Consider the following 21,815-nt stretch of genomic DNA (forward strand, 5'->3'; position numbering starts at 1 on the left):
CTCTTTAATAAATTACCTAAAGGACCAGTGGGGAGCGACCTGCATGTCAAAATGATAAAAGGCGATTTGAATAAAAATAAAAATATGGTTTTACGTTTTTATTTTATAAAATATAATTTTTAAATTTAGCATAATTAATTAAATACCAATAAATATAAATCATAAAAATCACGAACAATAAATTCGAGAGTTGTTTTAATTTCGTTATAAAACGTTTACAAAATACATTCTCTTTGGTTTTTTATTCTGTAACTATTGCAAAAAGATGGACGTGTTGATAAATAATGATGTGGTTGGGAACTTTAAATAAAAATTAAATGTGGTCTCCAACGTGTAACGTCACTTCTTGCGTGATCGCAAGTTCGGACGGTCATTGGAACGACGTAATCGTGTAGGTCGCTCGTCGCAGTACGATTTCTTCTCCCTACGTCCTTCCTCGACGTCTGATTTAGCTGGCACCGTCTGCAAAACAAATCAAATATTTACCCGCCTTTGTTTTGAACACCCTCCAAATAGATATTAGAGTTAATGTTACACTTATAATTCATTACAGCTATTGTTACAAACTTCAGTTTTGTAAACAAATGGGAAGGAGGGGAGAGATGGTTACAGTGAACATAATAAAGAATTCAAAAAATTAAATGACAGTTTAAAACATTATGACGTATTACTTATTTAAAAACTACACAAATGTCAAAAATTTTTTAACGCAATTCACAATTTCGTTGTTATTTAATTCAAACCTAAAATGATTCTTAAAGAGGAGAAATTTTATGCAAACTCTTAAATTACGCGAAATTTTAGTCAGTGTTACCATGTTATAAAAATTATCTTGGCCGTTTAAAGTGTGCTTCTAAGGCGCATTTCAAATGCATCACATTCTAAGTTACTATATGTATTTTAATAGTTATTACGTAACTATTGTTTATTATTAAGACAACCTATAAATATACCGATTATTCTGAAGTACTTTATACTTTTAATAATGCGAAGTCTGTTGCGAGAGTTATTTTTATATAAAAAGGTAATATCAACTGTCAGGAACTTAAACATGATAAATTATAATGTAGACACAAACACATACCCTAGCTTCACGATTATTGCGTCGAAAATGAATCTCGGTGCAAGATAACTCCTGTGGAAGATCGCCGGCTGGCAACCTACCATCTTTTCCCAAGTTACACGCAGGGATGAGAACTCTGCTGTAGATTTGTACAGAACACATAATTATTGTAATTAGTTAGGCAAATATATTTCTTTGACAAAAGGTCACGGCTTGTCTTAGTGGCATAGTCAGTTTTCTCGGATTAGAAGTGGGAAAGGGTATTTGGTAACTAAGATCGTGGGCGCCCTCGGTAACCTTAGCTTGGGCAGTTTCACAGATCTTGGCCAAACAGTTGATCTTGGAGGTTGTTAAGCGGTATATCTCGTTTACCGAGATGTTACGTAGATATTTCATGATAAGGAGACCGCCGAACACTTGCTTAGTAAGGACCGATTCTTTATGAAGTGACTAGACGGAAGAACCTTCAATAATAAACCTGTACGTGTTCGAGTCTCATTGGCAATCTTACAGTCCCTCAATTACACATCGACGGGATTCTGTGCTCGAGATATCAAGGTTGTCGGCCATACACTGACAAGGTGGTCGAAAGACAATGGTTGCAAGCCGCTTCCGAACGGTATATATACATATATAAATATGTTCAAACACAAGTCTACAAATTAAGGAAACCTTCAAAAACTTATTACGGGTTATAATGAGATTGTAATTGGTGTTAAACGAATCTTTACATCTTAAAATATAACAGTTTTGCTTTGTCTCTGTCACGTTCCTTCGGTTTGATTATCCTAGTAAATTAACTAAGTAACACTATTTATTTAACCTTCGACATCAGAATTGATATGAAAAACAAGCGACAGTACAGAGGCTTGTATTAAAACCACGAGTTCATGCGTGATATACAAACATGTTAGCTACTTCTTGACAATTTATTATAACCTATACCTAAAGAAACAATGTGTGGTTTGCTTGTTAGAATTTTTTTCGCATCCATATTAACAAAATTCAATTGTTTAACAAGAGATGTCTCTATTTGATTATCTATTTTTTCTCAAGTAAAACCGTTATTTGAAGATAATACCTAAGATTAAACACAAAGACATTTATATTACTCAAATGGTTAAATAAAAAACGGCCTACTTACGCCATATCATTTTCAATCGGAAGGGGCTCAAATTGACTCCTAGACGAATGAGGCACACTAACAGAGCCGCCGACTGGGAGATCACGGCACACAGCTTCGCGTACTTCTTGCAACCGCCGCCTTTCCTCCGCTACTTTACGATCTAACTCGGCTACTGTTAATATATCATGACATAATTATAATTTTTTTATATTTTTTATTGTGGTAATATTAAAATTAAAAAATTAAAGAGTTCAATGTAAAAAGTCAGAAGAAATACACTTGTTTAGAACCAGCAACCATGAACAGTACTTATAAACTGACAGGTAAGGAAACTTTAAAAATTCTACAATAATTTAGTGTAGCTCTCCGGTGTCGTAAATAACCATAAACATAAATAAAGCTAAAAAAATAATTTTGACTATCTTCCCAAGAATTTAGTTGAAAAAACAAACCAACTAAAACGCGCCATGTTCGAAAGTGACACCTGTAGTAATGAATATACAAGGCATTGTCAATTTAGTCCAAGACTATGCTTTATTGTTCTAAAATACACATTCGAATATTATATAAAAAAAATTGACAAACTGACATTTTGGCAATGTTTTTTTTTCTAATATTGCTGTAATCCAAAAAAATGGGTTAGTGAGTAGTAGTAGATGCTTGTTTTGACTATTGTAACCCTTATTTAATCAAATAGTAAAATTATAAGTTGATGTTAAAATGTAACTTTATACTTTTATTTTACGGCCAAATACCCTTTAATACCTAGGGTATAGGTAACACTTACCATACCTAAATAATGCCTAACAAAAAAGATCTATCACGAATGTCATAAAAATAGTATACTCAATATTTTCTTAATACATACTGTGTTTTTGCGTTTGTCGTTGTTTATTAATTAGTTCAGTTTCCAACGAGTCTATCCTTTTATGAAGCACTTCTTCCTTTCGGACAATTGATTTCCACGTCCGACAAATCTTATAATGCAGAAACGAAAGTTCTTGTATATCTAGAGCCTGTATTTAAAAAATATATATAATTTTTGTAGTCCTAAATTCTACTCCTGAATTAATGAAAAACATTATATAGAATCAACAACATCATTTCACTTGTAGGATATTCATTGCCGGAAATAGGCTTCCCCTATTAATTTTCAATTAGTTTAATGGAAACGTGTTATTTTCGGCGTCTACCGACGATCTTAACAATGGCCTCTATCCATCTCATGGGTTGTACGTTGCATTTGTATCATAGCTATTCTAAAACTTTAAGACCCAAGGCAAGGCAAGACCTAAGGCTATCTGTTCTGCGCGCTATATGATAGTTTTATGATAGTTTAGAAGTAGATGAAATAATTGATAACACGGTTTTTTAATTATTATTTTCGTAATGTAATTACGAGTAGGGCATCTGGTTTAATAACATTTACGTTCTTTTCATAATATAGACTAGTGCTCCGCAATCTTTTCTCATATACGGGACACCGGAAACAAACTATACGGCACACCTAAAGCTAAATCCGAGAGACAAGTGAACGTGATATGCCACTGTTTCCCATATACGAATATAAATATAAAATGTATAATGAAAAATTATAAAATATCAATTTGTTAATTTTTACCCCGGCAAACTTGTATTGACCTACCGTACACCAGTGTGCCACGGCATATCGGTTGCAAAGCACTGGCATAGATTATAGACAATTTTAGTCTTAAAACTAAACCCAATTAAAAGAAATTTATTCAAGTTCATTATTAAAAATCTTTCTGCACATTTAGAGAGAAATATTGTGGATCGTTTGCATATTACATCCTCGATATAATAATATATTGTTTTTGTTTTAACTTACATAATTTAAGGACTAATTACTGATTGACAGAGATTGACAAATCAAACAAAAGACATTTGATTGATTAAGGTCACTTATTTTTCTTTTAACGAAGAAAATTTTTAATGATATAGTAACTGTTCCAATTTCTGTATAATCTTTTATAAGTCTAACTCTATTATCTAACTTTTACCTCAATACTTCCAGTTATGATCTTGTTTGCTATATATTTCAAGTATGCCTGTTCAGCCATTCTTCTTTGATCGACATCCACTTGTTCGAATATATTGCGAATCGTATCAGAAACATTAATGTCCGGAGAACAAGTACATAAACCGTGCGCTTTAAGTTTCGGATTAACATTAAATTCTTCAACGTTAGTTTTGGTAAGTGTTTTAATGTCCAATCGTGATCCGTACTTTGATTCACGTCTCCTTATTTCAGTTGAAGAAATTTTTGTCGGTTCCTAACAAATTAACTTTTTCGTTAATGTTAACTACAAGCGAATACATCACTGAATTCTACCTATAAGAACTGTTTTTACACAAATAGTTTTAAGCGTTATAGTTACCTCATCTAAATTATTTGGGTGTGATAGACGCATTTTAGCTTTTAATATTTTATTTTCCTTCTCCAACTTATCTACCCTCCGCATAGCATCTATACTCATAGTTCTTAAATTGTCAGTTTCGTTTTCATGAACTTTTAGTAAGTCTTGCAATGTTTCTTCGTGAAGATTTTGCAAACTTTGGACACCTTGATTATGCTCATTCATAATTTTCTTTATATTATAGTCATACTGTGCCTTTATAGCACGTATTTTTTCTTTATAATCTCTGTCGACGTTTTCTAAAGTCGCTGTGAGAAATCTAATCTTCTCCTTGCTGTTGTCAATCTTTACCAGTATAGCAACATCTTTTGTTTTTATTTTATTATTAACACAGGTTATGAGAACACTCGAATGCTTTGAAAGACTAGAATTATTGATATATGTAGGCGAATGGTTGAATGATTCGTTACTACGACTTCTATGCAGATAATCTTTAGTTTTCAAGGAGTTCGTGTTTATTGAATCAATGTTATGTTTCTTTTCACACAAAACTTTTTCTAATGGATAAGATCCCGACTGCTTCTTTACCTTTCCATTTTCATTTTTTTCAACTTTTAAATTTGTAGATAGGATTTTATTAGCAGCATCATCCAACTTGTTTTTGTTATGAAAACCATTATCGGGACTAATCGTATCCTGTCGAGGCAAATATATATGGATCTTATTTTTTAAGGTGTCATTAATTGATAGATTATTTCTATTTCCATTATTATATTTAAACTTAGCATTGTTCACTAAGGAAATTAGAGAATTGTAAGAACGTGATAGGGTATTTTCATTCTTTTTGAGGACATTTGGCTGTTCATTTTTCAGGTCTACGTTTGTAATTGCATTATCTATCTTTGTGTGGTAATTTAAAAGAGATGTTTCGCTAAAGGATTGACTTGAATGATGACCTTTCGGACTTAATAATGAGATATTTTTAACTTTTAAGAAATTTTGTTCTAAATTTTGTCGCTGTTCTGTAAAGTTAAGAGGTTTTTCTTCCTTTTTTGAAAAATCACTAGAATCTTTTGATATCTCATTATTCAAATTTCGATGTTCTGATTCAAGAACATTATCAATGCCGCTTTCATCACAATCTGAATCTCGATAAATAGTTATAAAATCTTTATTATCGACCATATTAAAGTTAGGTGAAGGATCACTGTTTTTACTACTTCTACTGCTGAGGATATCTTCATTAATTTTAATAACAGAAAAACTTTGTACTGAATTACGATGGGTTAAGTTATTTTCAGCACTTATCTTGATATCAGACGTTACTAGATCGACATTACTACTTTTAGGAGATAATTCTTTATCAAGTTGATCCATTTTTGACAAATTTGCATCTAAAATGATTATTGGACCATTTTCACTTGTTCCCCGAGATTCCGCTTCCGATATATCTTCTTCGCAGTTGTAACGTAAATATGCATTTTTCACAAATCCTAAACTAGGTTCTACATTGGCAGTTAAAATTTGAACTTCATTTATTTTAGTTGTATGAGTATTTAACATTGTCTCATTTGATATTTTATCGGATTCTATCTCATTGAATTCTTTCTTACTAATGTTTGGTAATATTTCTTTATTGGGAATATCAAAAGTCTTTATCGTGTTATTATCGCTTTCATGTAAATATGTGTCTTTGAGTTCCATACATTCCGTTTGTGAAAAGTTATCTGTAAAACTATTTTGTAAAATGGTCTGTGTCTCAAAATCGCTGAATTTTTTATTTTTTACATTTTCTAACATATTCTCTAGGGATTTAATATCTTGACATTTTTGTTCCAATTCATTTTTAATCCTTTTGATAATATTATTACTTTGACCGCATTCTTCTTTTGTATCTGCTAGTTTTAGTTCAAGGTCACTTATTTTAGCTAATGCTTTCGCATATAAATCTTCCATTGAGTGAATTTCTTCTTCTAATTTCAAGATATAACTTTCCTTAGATTGATTTATTTTATCAATAATAAGCTTTTGATTGAGTAATTCTGCTTCTAAATCATTAATTACACTTTTATCTTTAGATATTTGTTGCTCTAATGATTCTTTTAGGATATTTAATTCTTTCTGGATATTAACTTTTTCTTTGACAGCTTCCTCCTTTTCTTTTAAAATCTTTTGTTTTTCTTTTTCAACAATTTTCTTAGCTTCTTCAGCTTTGTTTAGTATTAGTTGACATGATTTATTTCGTACGTCAATATAATTACCAATTCTTTCTAATGATGTGAGTACACTTTTGATACAACAATTATCTGGGGATAAATCACTGTCACCTACACATCTTATTTCAAGTTGCTTGATATCAGTCACAATAATTTCTCTTTCATCTTTTAAGTGAATATATTTTTTTTCAATCGATGTTTCTACATCGATATGTGTCGCAGACAATTGTTGTTCCAATTTTAAATTTTGATCCATCAATTTCCCCATCTCAATTTTCATATTATGAGTCGCTTTAGAATCTACAAATTATAAATTGTATGTCATAATGTGTCATATTATTTGACATATCATTTATTTTTGTATATAAATAAATTATAACTATCAATTTTTATGCAACATAAGAGACGTGAACAGTCATTCGAATGATATTATATATATATATATATATATATATATGTACTTTATACAAGCTAGATTTATTTCTCTCTTTTTCATAAGTTAAGACAGGCTACAGTTAAAAAAATATTTGGTGCTTACGATGTGCTTCCATTTGTCTTAATGATCGATCAATTTCGTTGTTCCTTGAACCAAGTTCTTCCCCTAAATTGATGGTTGTATCTAAATATGATTGCAAATTTTTGACCTCATCCCCTAACTTATTAACTTGGTTTTCTAATATTGATATTTTATCGTCCCGCAGTGAAATGTCTTCACTGAGTTCAGCTATGATTTTGTCCTAAAAATAGCACGTTCGGAGGTTATTTTTGTCGGACTAACTGATCTTCAACAAAAAGACAGACTGGAAAGTATACTCAGTATAATTCACTAGATAGCCCACGGTATTAAAAAGGAAATAAACAAATCTTGTGTGATCACCTTCGACATGTTGTTATTATATTTAATTATATAATCGAGTAAATAAAAGAAAACATTTTACTTTGGTTGTTATAGAAAAAATCAACTTAAAGAATCTTCATATATTATTTGTTTGTCTTTTGCTTTCTAATGCACGAAAAGAGCTTACTATAGATTCCGTTAAATCGATACGACAGAGAAATAAAGAAACGACTGTGAAAACTGTACGCTATTTGTGATAAAAAAAGACTTGGTTAAACATATTCTTAAATTAATTTTAGTATTTACCGATTTCTCTAATTTATCCAAAAGATTTTGTATTCTTTGCAAATTGAATTCATTTTCTTCCTTAATTTCTTTTACCTCTTTTTTCAAATCTACAATTATGTTAACAGGAGTAGAAACTTGCAATTGTAGCTAGAAATGATAAACACGGTTACAACGGGGAAGCGATGTAAGTAATAAATAAATTTGTAATTATCTAACCTCATCTCTAGTACTTATCAAAGCATTTTCTATATCATTATTATATGTTATTAAGTTTGTAGCTGTCTCTTGTAATTGTTTATTTTTTTCTTCCATCTCACTAACAAGAGCCAATTGTATTTGAAAATCATATTCAAGATTTTCTTTTTCAGTTTTAAGCTGATTGTAAGAGGTTTTCATCTCATTAAGCTCTTGTTCTAAAACTGTTTGTAATTCAATCTTTTTATTAAGTATTGCGTTTTCTTTTTTAATTTCACTTAAATTTGTTGTTATAATTGATTTCTCTGATTCTAATGAATCTACTTTATTTTGTACTAAGAGTTGATGTTCTTGTAATGTTTTTATTTGAATTAAAAAGTTATTATTCTCGTCAGTTTTCACTTTTAAGCTATTATGTAAACTTCTTAGTTCATCTCCTTGCATATTTAGTTGACTAAGAATATTATCTCTTTCATTAATTAAATTATCGTAATCATTATGCAAAATTAAAATTCTTTGTTCCAATGTCCCTATTCTGTCTGCAATTAAACTAAAACAATGTTTTTCCTTTTGCAATTTATCTACCAGATTTGTTAGATTTTGTAACTTATAGTCTTTTAGTAGTAAGTCGTTTTCCAAGTTATTTTTTTCTTCAATTATTAATTCATGTCGATGTTTTACGTTAAGTAAATCCTCTTTTACTTTTTCATTTTCTTCTATTAAGGTCCTGCAATGCTCTCTTTCTATTTTGAGTGTTTGAATTTGATTCTTTGCATCATCAAGTTCTTTAGATTTTTGTTGCAATTCTTTCACGAGGCCATTTTTTTCTTCCAAAATACAGCTATTTACCTCTTTCAATTTAATAAACTTTTTATTAAGGGCCTCTATTTCTCGGAACTTACGTTCTAGCAACTCATTCTCTTTCTGTTCCAAATATTTCAAGCTCTCGTTGCTTTGTGTTAACAAACTTTTAATATTTTCCTTGTTGAGTTCACGAAACTTGTCGATTTCATTTAATAAAATTGAACCTGATGTAATTTTATTTTCATTTGCATTTGTACAATCATCAAATTTTTGTGTATTTTCACTCGTTGACTGTTTTTGTTCACCATTCAATTTACTAAAGTCGCAAGAATTACCCAGCAATATTTCACTATCATGCCTAGCTAATTTCAAAGAATTTAACGCTTTTTCTCTTTCGATTTCCATTGAATCAATTTTATTACTGTATTCGTGATTTATTTCATGCAACTGTTTGAGTAAATTTTTATTCTCTTGTTTTTTACATTCAACTTCATCAGCCAATTTACTTATTTCCTCAGATTTCTCTTCAACAACTCCCATCCAACCTTCGATTTCTCTAGTTTTTGTTTTTACTTCTTCAAGTAGATTACTGTTTTCATCTATTAATTTTTGTAAATCAATTTGTGAAATTTCAGTTATTTTCTCCAAATATTCGTTACGCTGAATAGTTTTCTCGCACATCACTAAAATTTTAACTTATATTACAAGACTAATAGTGTTATTTTTATAATACATATTATTATTGCAGTATCCATTTTAAAAATATTTTTTTTTTTCACTGCAATATCGTAGATCAATGCTACTAAATCTCTTTTATTTTTCAATAGTTCTGAACGGATACAAGAAAGGTATTAAAAAAACTTTCATATTATTTACTGTATAGAATGCATAGAAATTGAAATTTACAAAAATTCTTCACGAGTACAATAAGAACGTAAATATTGTTCAAGCCCTTAAATTGTGGTAACCATTCGCTATATCAATAATAAATAAACCAATAGACAATACATTTTCAAAGATATGTAATAAAATTTGAAAGCAATATGTAATTTAAAATTATTTTGTATTTTATTATGCCTTATGTAAAATAATATAATGCGCAGTACGTTTTAAATAATTCTAACCTTTCCACTTGTCAATTTCTAATTTTAAGTTGCCAATTATTTCTTGCAATTCATTTCGTAGAGTATGTTTTTCTTCGTCCTTATAAAAAAGAGAATCTTTAAGGTTTTTTATTTCTTTTTTTTGGGCATTTATTTCATCAACCAATGCCGCTGTCTCAACTTCACCACCGTCAGATGCCTGCAAAAAATAAATTATAAAATATCATTCTTAACATTATTTATTAATATTATTTTAACTTGTAATATGTACTTACATTCTTATTATTCTCATTAATAAACTTGTTAATTTGTACTGACAGACACTCTATTTGTTGATTCTGGCACATCATTTTACATTCACATTCATTGAGTTTACAAATTAAAGCATGTTTTTCGTTTTCAAAAATAGTTGTCACTTCGTTGAGTTTTTTTTGCAAGCACGTATTTTCACTTCTTAACCGATCTACTGTAGCAGATTTTACATTATTTAGTTCTACTTGCGCCTGCAGTTGAGTTTCTAAATTCAGCGTTTCGTCAGCTAAGACTAAGTATTTCTCTTTTAGGAGATCAAGATCTTCTGAGCGTTTTTTGTAAAAATCCTTTTCGTTCATTAAATTATTATAAGAACTTAGTTGTGAACGCATATTTTCAATGTCCTTTTCTAATTCTTCATATTTTCTGCATTTTCCCGTTATGCTATCTTTCTCGTATTTTAATTCCTCGTAACAAATAAGTAGCTCTTCATAACTATTCTGTAAGTTTTTCAAGCGATTAAGATTTTGTACCTCAATGCTAGAATTGTTAATAATAGTGAAATCATTGTCTGCAGAGGTTTCTTCATCGCCTATAGACAAATTTTTGCTACTTAGTATTTCTTTCATCTCGTCGTTTCCCATTATGTCAGCCACAAGATGAGCCCTCTTGCTATCTATATTTACTTTAAAATTTTCTTCTGAAGTCAATGCAAATGCTGTTTCTACTCTTGCAGTTATTTCAGTATGGTAACATGAACATTCTTTGGAACATGGAGCAATTAGCGCGTTAGAGAATTTTTCTAAAACTTTCAATTTATAAAAAATTTTTCCCTTCGTATCAAGGTTTCGAATGTCTTTACCCGATGTCTGCAAAATTTAAAGTGAATAATTAAATTTGCCTGGCAAAATAAATACATTGTAATATAATATTCATACCATTAAATCCAGGTACTGTTTATATTTTTCATTTTGACACAACACTGCAAATATTTTTACCAAAGCTGTATAAATATGGGCATATATACAATACGGCTCACAGACATCGTTTTCTAACACCTAAAAACATTTATTATTTAAAATTAATATATACGTTACGATTATTAGAAGCACTTCATTTCTACATAATCAAATGTCTGTATTTGTACATTATTATAACGATAACATTAAAAATTATGCCTGGCTACTCACAGCTATAGTGTTCCGCATAGCATTTAATTTAGCATCTTTATTTATTATTACGTCTTGCATTTCTTCAATTCTTGGATCTTCGGCGGCTGCAACCAATTCTCACATGAGATTTGTATTAAATCATTAGTTTGTTTAATATGAATGTTTTATACCTGTGCTCTGGTCACAAGGACAAGAGAGTCCGCTGGTCTGGTTACTTTTTGTTACCTTAATCTGATTTGGCATATCCATTGATCGCTAAAATAATATAACATCGTCTTTAGACGTATGTCAAGTAGATAAACAAAATGTATGTACTCATTGATCTTTTATTGGGTAATCATTGATTTAATGATAATAATTTTGATTTTCTGTATTAAAATATTAAATCTTTATAAATTAAAAATGTACAGAGATGTAAGAACCAGCGATAGAAGATAAATCAAATCATAATCATCATTTCATCAAGAGAACGTCGGCGGCTCTTGGACCAATGTCCAGGCTTAAGGCTATGGCGAAGCCTATGACTCCCCTATTTCCAATAAGACCCAAATCTAACATCTTCCGCCTACTTAAACAAAGTCACCATTAAGACAATATTACATTGAATCAATTTAGATTGAATTTAATTGGATTTATAATCATTTTGTACGTTCCGTTTATTTCATTCATAGAAAAAAAAATAACTTATGGACTTAATAGTCAAAGAAAAAGTTTATAAATAAATAGATTACAGTGATAGTAATCAATAATATTAATATAAATATTTATACCCATACCTCAGTCCCTCTTGATGTTTCCATCTGTAATGAATCAAAAAGTTATTACTTGGAAATAAATAATAAGAAAATCGATGTACGGTACTTTGCATGCATGCATCTCGTTATATATTTCGAGATACAGTCTATATGACGTATAATTTTTAATGTATAGTTATTTTTTACATAAAATAGCTCACATAAGATCAGTTCATATTAAGGAATAAAACTGATGCCAGGTTACATTTGAAGAAAAATGTAAGAAGTCTCATGTATAGAAAAAATATTTAAGCCATTATAACTATTTATTTTTAGAGCTATTTTCGAACAAGGATATAGAAATACGGCTCCTTCTCCAAACCAGAGGCCATCGTCTTCATTATTTGTTTACGATATAACTATAAAAGTTGAAAATGTGCGAAACATTTTTTTATAATGAATTAAAAAAAATTACAAATTGCATACCTCAAATTCCTTTGGTCGTCCAACCTGAAAATTTCAAGTTGATTGAAATTACTACGATAATTTAAAATAGTATAAAATGCGAACAGGTTGTCTCTCATATGAATGTCAAACTGAAATCGGTTATAATGTTTCAAACCAAACCAAAGAAAATTATTTAAAAATCTGTAAAATGTTGAAAATTGTTTGGTTAAAGTTGGTGATTATAATAACTTTAATTGCATGGTTCGAAAAAAAGGTTTAGGATCAGGCCTAACTGTATTTATTGTTGTCAGTCGGGTAAATACAAAGAATAAAAAAGTGGTTTTATAGTCAAAGTTACTGCCGATAGAACATTTACTTTTCAAAGGCAATAATTTTAATGACAGTAATTTTTTAAATATTTTTTTTTTGGAGTAATCCACTGCCTAATTACCAGATTTCGGCTTATGTTGATTTATAAGAAAATCTGTACATGAAATATAAATGCTCTTAAATAGTACCTCATCTCCTCTCGATTTTCCTGTCTGGAAATAAATAAAATTATTATTCAACAAAAAGTATTTGTAATATTAAAAGTGCTTTAATAAAGAAAATTACCTTACCTCAAATGCTTCAGAATCAATTCCCTTAAAATAAATAAAACGTTAATAAGTATTTGCGAGAAAAAAAATATTAATGTATTGTTAAATAATACCTCTGTAAAACCTGACAGGTCAAGATCCAAGCACTGGAAACAAAAATGCATACTTAAATAATTTTTATCTTCTCAAATCAAATTTATAATTTAAACAATTTCTTACCAAATCATCTAATTCCTTATTAGCAGCCTTGATAGCAGCATGCTGAAAAATGTAATGTGTTCATATAATAATATTGTATTGTAAATATGTATGTATTTGTAGAAATTAGTTATACTAACAGCGTTGGCTATCTCATTTTTTTGTTCGGGTGTTAAATCAAGCTGGTCGTATGCTGCAAGAAGCTGTTCAAACTCCTCGATTTTACGTTTTAAGCGATTTATCTCTGCATTCTTTGTTCCCATAAGTGTATTTACGATCACGTCGGTTGGTATATACTTTGGTCGGCATGTCTCATTATTACGTTTTATTATTTCCACCAAATGGTCACTCTTGTCCGAACAAAAATGTGACCAGGCCCTCGCATCTGTGCAAGATGAATACGCTTTTATTTTACCTTCATTTCTAGCGGGCAAGTCGAAAAGATCGTATTCGTTAAAAACACGATCCCTTTTTGTTATGAACGACATGATTAAGCGCTCTATGTGTTTACATCAGGCGTCAGTTGCAAATGGTAATGCTGGGATGTAACTCATTTTCGATGTCCATTTCACATTATTAAATTTATTTAAAACGAATGAACAAAATTCTATTATTAATAGTTATAAGAATATCCAAAGCAATAAATGTTTAGAACTGTCAAACAATCACGACTGAAAGCTGTCTTGAAATCGAATGACATAATTTTAAAATGTGTAAGTAAACATTACTAACCAAGTACAAGTTTTTTTTTTAATGCATATTAATAATTTTGTAAAAGTGTGGCAACCCTTTTGTAAATTTATGTTGACACGTGAAACACGTGCATTGAAAAAAATTCTGCGTACTCTAAATATAATAAAACAAACATGCAAATTAAAGGTTTGAATCCACACTTCTGTACTTGAAAAATGTTATTTGATGGTCGCTTCCAAATTAACTCAAAAAACCCCCAAAGAAATCCCTTTAACTTACGGGTTATAACGTTTTATTATAATTAAGATATTATCATTAAAGCTCCCCAAGTTTAATCAATTTTTCTACCAGATACAATTATTAAGAACGTAATTTTAAATGACGTTGTGTTGAGAACATTCCGCAAACATTTTTTTAAAAATGAAAATATATATTAAAGTCTACTAAAATAATGTTTATATATAAAATCTCACAACGAAATATTATGAATATATAAATAAATATTATTATAAATGTTTCTGTTACTCTAATGAACTATACATATATACTGTAAAAATAAAATAATGGCGAACGAAACTAAAAATGTCATAGTACTTTTACAGTCAGTTGAAATCAGTTTTAGGTCTAAATTGTTTGTCATGAAGTTCGAATGGAGAAAATATTTCTAAATACACTATCTACCGCACCATCTCTTCAATGAATAACATACATAAGAAAAAAATAATATTGCTAGCTCGCAACGAAGGCAAATTGAAATCATACGACTCTTGTTTTGATTTAAGAGCATGGAGTCATGACATGTACGTTCGCGATCGGTACCTGAGGGAATGGATGAAGTGCAATATGCCCTCGTGCGTATTTCCTATTTCAACCATAAGCAATTTGTTAAAGTCAATGTCTTGCAGGCACTTTGGCCGAGTGAGTAAATATTTTTACGGGTTTTGTTTTCATTAGAATCATACACTGATAAGTTTCTTTTTTTTTTCAATAGGTAACACCTCGATGCCATCCAGACTGCAAGTCTAAGAAAGTCTTAGAAAGTATATGTGCATCTTGTCAAGCCATGAAGGAATGCTTAAAAATTAATGAAAAATTGGAAAACTTCTTCGAGGAAGTATGCTTTTTATGATTTTTTTACTAAATAATTTTATTTAAAATTACCTGTGGTATAATTAAATATCCACATCGATATCTTCCTCAGCTTCTATAGCAAAGTGCGTACTAACCGCTAAAAATTACGAAATGAAAATTTGTATTCTCTATAATGTTGTGGCAGCAAATTACGTTTTACATTGTGAACATGTTATAGTTTGTAATCTATTTTATATTTAATAGGAGGAGCTAGAAACCGGACATTGGCCATGCGATAAATGCCTAAATGCTTTAAAAAGTATAAAAATGTTTTGGAAAGTAATATTGAATAAAATTTTCCGAATCGACAATATTCCTGCAAAACCAGAAGAAGTTTCAAAGGAACATTCAGCGTCAAGCGACTGTGTCCACAACGTAGCTAAACTGTGGCAAAAGGAAATCCTAGAACAGGCTGCATATGTCAAAAACCTAATCCCATCGCTGCCTAATAACAGTTTTTTGTGGAAAAATTTAAAAAGTACGAAAAGTGAAGTAGAAATATTTCCAGATAACACCCAGCAATTTGTCGATAAATCAACTGATTACGACTTAAAACCTGTGAACAGTAGAAGCAGAAACAAATATCAAATAGTACGGGACCAAGCTACTGCATATGATGCCGTGAGTGCGGTAAGATTATTTGATATTGGATGTGACCCTGTGAATGTTGTTAGAAACGAAAACATCAAGTCGCATAAGTTTTTGAGAAGACTGGACGGACGATTAGAAATACAAATTAACGAAGTCGAAGAATTAAAAAGAGAGAACAATTTTATTAAGAATAAACTACTTGAAGGATGCAGAAACCGTCCTAGAAAAACTTTTTATCATTCCACCATTGCAAACCCCGCTTGTGAGATAGACGAAGTTCTTCAACCTTTCGATACGAGTTCCGAAGAAACTTTCCGCACAGAGTTAACTCAAGACAAGAATTCCGAAGTAATGATTACTGTTAAAAATTACAAAAATGAGGTAAATCTTTGTTAAGTACTTTAAGTGTTATTAATTCTATTACCTTCTATGATTTTTGCTCTTTTATCTAGGATTTCAAACACGTATGCATGCTCCAAGTTGTTCATAAAACTAACAAATCAACAGAAGATTTTGTTGTAGAGGAATTAGAATGTTGTAAGAAGCAAGACCCCATTGATTTGTTAACTAAAGGTAAGTTATAATACATTATAAATATTTTAATTGCTGTATAACTTTTAAAACATTTATTGTAATTTTAGTGCAAAAAACGTTTGGAAATATTGTGAGAAAGGAATTAACGATAGCTAATAAAAGACATTATTGTTCGAATCGACAAAATATAAAAGCATCTTTTGGGAAGAAGTCTTTTAATACAGCCACCTCTTGTACTACAATGTCAACGAATTGGTCAAGATATTGATAAAAATTTTGTGAGTTATTGTTACTGCTGAAAAAAAAACAATCGATTTTATTTTTACGTATTTTTCAACTTTTATTTTATTTAGGTGATGTGTTTGTGAAGTTCGAAGTGAAAGTCAAAATAAAATATGAAGCCATAACGTGCACGTTTCTCAATGTATAAATAAAACTATTTTTCAAAGTTTTGTTTTATTTCCAAATTGCGTCATAATTTTTAATAATCTGTTATAAATGAGATTTTTCGCGTCGTTAGCAAAAACGAAATCTAAATGGTTGAATTTTTTCAAGGGGACACGATACTTTCCAACAACCGCTGGTAACTCTTTCCTCAGTCTTTCAACATCAGTGGGAGTTGACAACCAATCGTTATCAGCATAGTGAAGGAAAACAGGCGTTGTTATGGCGCTAAGGTTGTACGGCGGAGGTCTTTTACTTCCGTAGACACGTCTGTTCTTTAACCATCCGTGGTTGAACTGAAGAAATTCATTAGAATTGTACAATTGACCGAAATGAATTATTTGCTTTGTGGATGCTCCAGCTGGCGTATGGCCAAGTACAACTGGTAACATTGTCTGAAAATAAGAAAAATCCATTAAAGGAAGAGCTAGTAAAATCTACAGATATAAGAACAGTGTTTCAAGATTAGTTAATATTATTTCATATATACTCTGGACTCATTTTATTTGCCTAGATAACAGTTACCAATAAAATTATTATTTGTATTTGATTATAAATGTCATTATAATTCATCATCATTTCATCCGTAGTGGTTTCACTACCGACATAGAACCTCTTCCATAGAGTTCCATTAAGACCAGTAGTAACCAGCCTTTATTCAGCGTCTTTTGACAACCTTGACAAGGTTTTATGTTCATCTTGTGGGCGAACGTGCTACGCTACACTTGTCTGTCGATGGTTTCCGCTTCAGAAAAGTCTTTAGATTCCCAGCAGCCATCTGTTATCCGCGTTGTATGAAGTCCCAGCAGCCATCTGTTAACTGCGTTGTATGAAGTCCCAGCGGCCATCTGTTATCCGCGCTGTATGAAGTCCCATCGGCCATCTGTTGTCCGCGCTGTATTAAGTCCCAGCGGCCATCTGTTATCCGCGCTGTATGAAGTCCCAGCGGCCATCTGTTATCCGCGTTGTATGAAGTCCCAGCGGCCATCTTTTATCCGCGCTGTATGGAGTCCCTACTTCCACTTCAACTTGCCAATCCGCCAGGCAACATCACTTAATTTGGTTCGTCTACGGATATAATTATTCTTGATTTTATCTCTTAGAGACCAGCCAGGATCTCGGCCACAGCGCTATCCATTTTCGTTGAGCGACTGTGCTTGCTGATTGATTGTGTAATAAAACTATAATAAAGTTATTCAATAAATAATAAAAACTGACTTACAGTATTTAGTTGGTCATTATTGAATCCACATATAAGGAAAAGAAGGTTTTTGCACAGTGCTTGAGTGATCACCTCTTCGATACAATACGACTGCCCGGCTAGTTGATTTATTTTTCCATTGGGAAGAAATTCATTAGCACCTAGTAATTTTAATACACGCTAGGAACAAAAAATGTGACTGTTAACTGATGACATTACATTAACAAAAAAGATTTAAAAATATTCCATTCCGCGAACTAAGTAAATAATATTAATAGAATTTGGTGGCTCATTTGAGCAGCACTTGTTAAGAGAGGTGAAAAGTCTCTTGCAGTGGCCAATCTTTATCTAGAAACTGATAAAAATATAATTTCGAAAATATAAATAACAGATAAATTAATAAAGGATATTATTATTATATATTGGACCTTTTCTTACTTAGGATGGACTTCCGCAAAATAACGCCTGAATTCATTAGATATCATTATTTCAGACATAGGATGTCTCCTGTTGAACGTAGGCCTTCCATATGGATATTTTTTCAGTAAGAACAATTGGCAGCGGCTTACATTCTACATCTTCCGACGACCTTCATAAGGTCACTTATCTACCTTGTGGGTGAAGGTCCTACGCGGCGTTTACTGGTTCACGGTATCCACACCGGACCTTTGAGGTTCTAGCAGACATCAGTCCTGCTCGCTTTGTAGCCTCTCAACTGCCATTTCGACTATATTTCCGTTCGCCTTCAGATTTCTTCATCATAACCCTAACCGTAACTCGTTGAGTGACTGTAAGTTTGCCGTGATGATGACTACGTTCCAGTGGCGTAAGTCACCACTGATAACACACATTGGTCATAGTACCAATATATCGTCAGTGGTCAATTGTAGTATCATAATTTAACATTTCATTTATTCTACAATAATTTCATCGATAAATCATCAATAAAGCACCGGTTATCCCGTTTACACTATTTATTAATTAATTAAATAAAAAGTATAAGCATAGTTAATAGTGAAGGTTAACTTACTTCTAAGGAATTAGTAAATGGTCCGATCGCTTTTATAAGCGGACTTCGTATATGACTTATAAAAGCTATAGGCGCCAAAGCGTGCATCTCAGCTATTTTACTATTGTATTCGGGCCTTGTTGAAGCCATAACCCAGAAAGTCGTTGTCCCCTGTGAGAAGCCGATGTAGTGAACTTTAGCAACTCCTGTTTCTTTTATGACGTAATCGATCATAGCGGGCAGATCGTAATATCCAATCTCATGCCAACTGAATTGCCAGAAGGCTGACTGTGTAGGTTTTAATGTAGCATGATTACGGGAGTATGTGTTACCTCTCGCATTTCCCATCCACACATCATATCCGGCGTCCGCTAATATATATGCTGTCAAATTATAAAATAAAATTGCGTGATAATTGGAAGAATTAAGTATGGAGAACAGTGGAGATAGAAAGAGGTTTTATATCCTAATTGAAACGAAAGACTGTTATGTATACCGCATAATTGTTTCTTGTAACAAACATTCCATAATAATGTTCTGTGTAACATAATTATGGAATGTGTGTATTGACAAAGATAAATGGCTATTGATACACCTGTGGGAATCACAAAGGTTCCCTACAATCACCCGATGCATAAGATACAATCTTTTTACTCCAAGTCCGTTGTCTTAAACAGTGACATTAAGCAAGTTGTAGTGTATGTCTTATCTAATTGGAAATATACCGCGGTGGCATATGTCCAGCAGTAGACGACCTTGACAGTAATAATCTTACTTGCGACATTATTTTTAAAACACTATTTTGTTTAATATTAATAAGATTAAGATAATCGTTTAATACTTTGTACGAGATTCTGTTTAACCCGAAAAAAAGAGAGAATTTCGATGTCATTTAATAATGCATCCTTCCAAAAACATTCAAATTAACAAAATAATAGAAGAATCTGATGTTTATATATATTTAAAATCATATGCTTTTATATAAGACCATCATCATTTCAGCCATAGGACGACCACTACTGGACATACGCTTCCCCACAGGTTTCCTATATTTTGGAAGTGGGCTACATCCAGCATCTTCCAAGGATCTTAACAATGACAGTTGTGGGTGGGTGTCCTTCGTTCCGATTGGCGGTCCATAGTCCCCACTTCAGAACCTTAAGGCACCAACGGCTATTTGTTTTGCGCGCTATTTGACTAGCCCACTGCCACTAAATCGGCCAAAGGCTGATTGTAGTAATGAATTTATTGTGTATAATAACCGCTACTAATCGACATTGCTCCAAAGAAAATTATCGAAAGCTTCCTTACCTAAACCATTTCCAGGCCTCATAAGAACCCATTCCGCAGACGAGGACAGTAAACCGTGTTGAAGAAATACCACTGGCCTATGTTGGTCACGAGATTCATCTATCCCGTGCGGAATTCTATGCATTTCTAAAATATATTTATCTTCCGTGTACACTCTGTGTATCTCGCACGGATAACCATACTTACGAATAAGTGTAAACTGAAAATAAATACAAATTTACACATGGTGGACAGCTCACTCTGTTAAGGTCTTTTTGGGAATTAATGAAGGAGGCCCATATCTAGCAGTATCCAGCGCGTAATATAATCACCGACATAAAAATAAAAAAAAAGATTTACTCACTGTATCTAATGTCGAATCATCTAAAATGCTTTGATCTGTTTTACGCAGTCCTGGTTGGGTATTAAAGGACTGGACGCATATAAATAAAGGTAATAAAAAAATCAGCCACATTTGGGAAAATGTTTACAGGTAATGCTTGAGAGATAAGTGCTACGTTTAGTGAATAATAGATGAATGGCGTATTATCAACTAATTGTTTAGGATAAGCTACTCGAGTTTAATAGAGATACATTTTATCTTTGTAAGTAGATTAAAAAAAATTAAGGCATTGTCACAACTAGTACTTTTAATTTAAATGTTTTAAATCGTATAAAATTATACATATATAAAATATTTTTATTCATACAATGTATTGTTGATATTCGTATTTTCCTTCCTTATAGTTGTTTACATATTAAAAAGAGTAACACGTTCACATTTATTGACCGTTAGTGTTTTTACGGAATATCATTCGTTTTTTTTTAAAAAAAAACATGCATGTAAATCAAAAATCAAATAGTCATTTTAAACACAACAGAAGTTTTAAAAAATTCTACGGTTTTTTGTTTTTTTTTTTAATTATGAGTGAAAATAAGGAAATAAGACCAGCATTGAATGTAGCCATCAATAAACGTAGGAAATTTACATTATACTGTTTTAAAAGTCAGAAGATTTATTTAAAATAACCTATAATCTATGTTGAAAGCATATTTAATATAAAATAAATAAAATAGAGAGCGTTGGAACCATCAAATATAAGTAGCGAGGGTCGAAGTTCGACTGGAAATAACTTTGTTCACAAATATTCAAATAAACATCAATCTTCTAATAATAGACAATAAAATTATAGCCTTCTCAAGTGTGAAAGCATCATAACAAGTATTGAATAATTATAACAAAATTAAGTATCGTCATAACCACTTATTATATTACGAAATAGTAACCATCAAGGTGTTTAAATGATTAGATAAATTACATGTAAATACATAGACACCTGTATATATATGTTGTAAAAGTTTTTGAAACTGGCCAGTTAAAAAATAATACGAAAAAAATCATTTTAAAATTCGAAAATAGAACTCTTTACTAACATTTCCTCGTACATAACATAGTTCCCTAACAAACTATGTAGATCAAAAATTACGCTTCAGCGTCGTTGTGAATTT

At 31.2% G+C, this 21,815-nt stretch overlaps 2 protein-coding genes across 2 annotated transcripts; both read right to left on the reverse strand.

Annotated features, from left to right (window-relative positions):
• Positions 1-281: 281 nt before the first annotated feature.
• Positions 282-13,901, reverse strand: LOC137921889 (putative autophagy-related protein 11). The gene is given in 20 exon segments (XM_068764675.1): positions 282-462; positions 1,085-1,202; positions 2,208-2,361; positions 3,058-3,205; positions 4,211-4,495; positions 4,528-4,538; positions 4,618-7,083; positions 7,322-7,520; positions 7,928-8,056; positions 8,126-9,591; positions 10,033-10,210; positions 10,287-11,132; positions 11,202-11,321; positions 11,454-11,539; positions 11,606-11,710; positions 13,068-13,158; positions 13,237-13,260; positions 13,329-13,361; positions 13,435-13,476; positions 13,554-13,901. Coding segments are annotated over 20 exon segments (6,972 nt in total). The 3' UTR covers positions 282-339.
• A 2,904-nt stretch (positions 13,902-16,805) lies between these two features.
• On the reverse strand, positions 16,806-20,781 carry LOC137921891 (lipase 3-like). Its single transcript, XM_068764676.1, has 5 exons — positions 20,671-20,781; positions 20,328-20,526; positions 19,038-19,399; positions 18,029-18,187; positions 16,806-17,201 (listed from the first exon to the last, which is right to left on the reverse strand). The coding sequence occupies exons 1-5, from the start codon at positions 20,779-20,781 to the stop codon at positions 16,806-16,808; spliced, it is 1,227 nt and encodes a 408-aa protein (XP_068620777.1).
• Positions 20,782-21,815: the final 1,034 nt, after the last annotated feature.

The sequence above is a fragment of the Battus philenor genome, unplaced genomic scaffold (assembly GCF_028537555.1).
Source record: "Battus philenor isolate CCGP_79_NKW_IND1 unplaced genomic scaffold, ilBatPhil1.0.hap1 SCAF_2, whole genome shotgun sequence".
Taxonomy (NCBI): Eukaryota; Metazoa; Arthropoda; class Insecta; order Lepidoptera; family Papilionidae; genus Battus; species Battus philenor.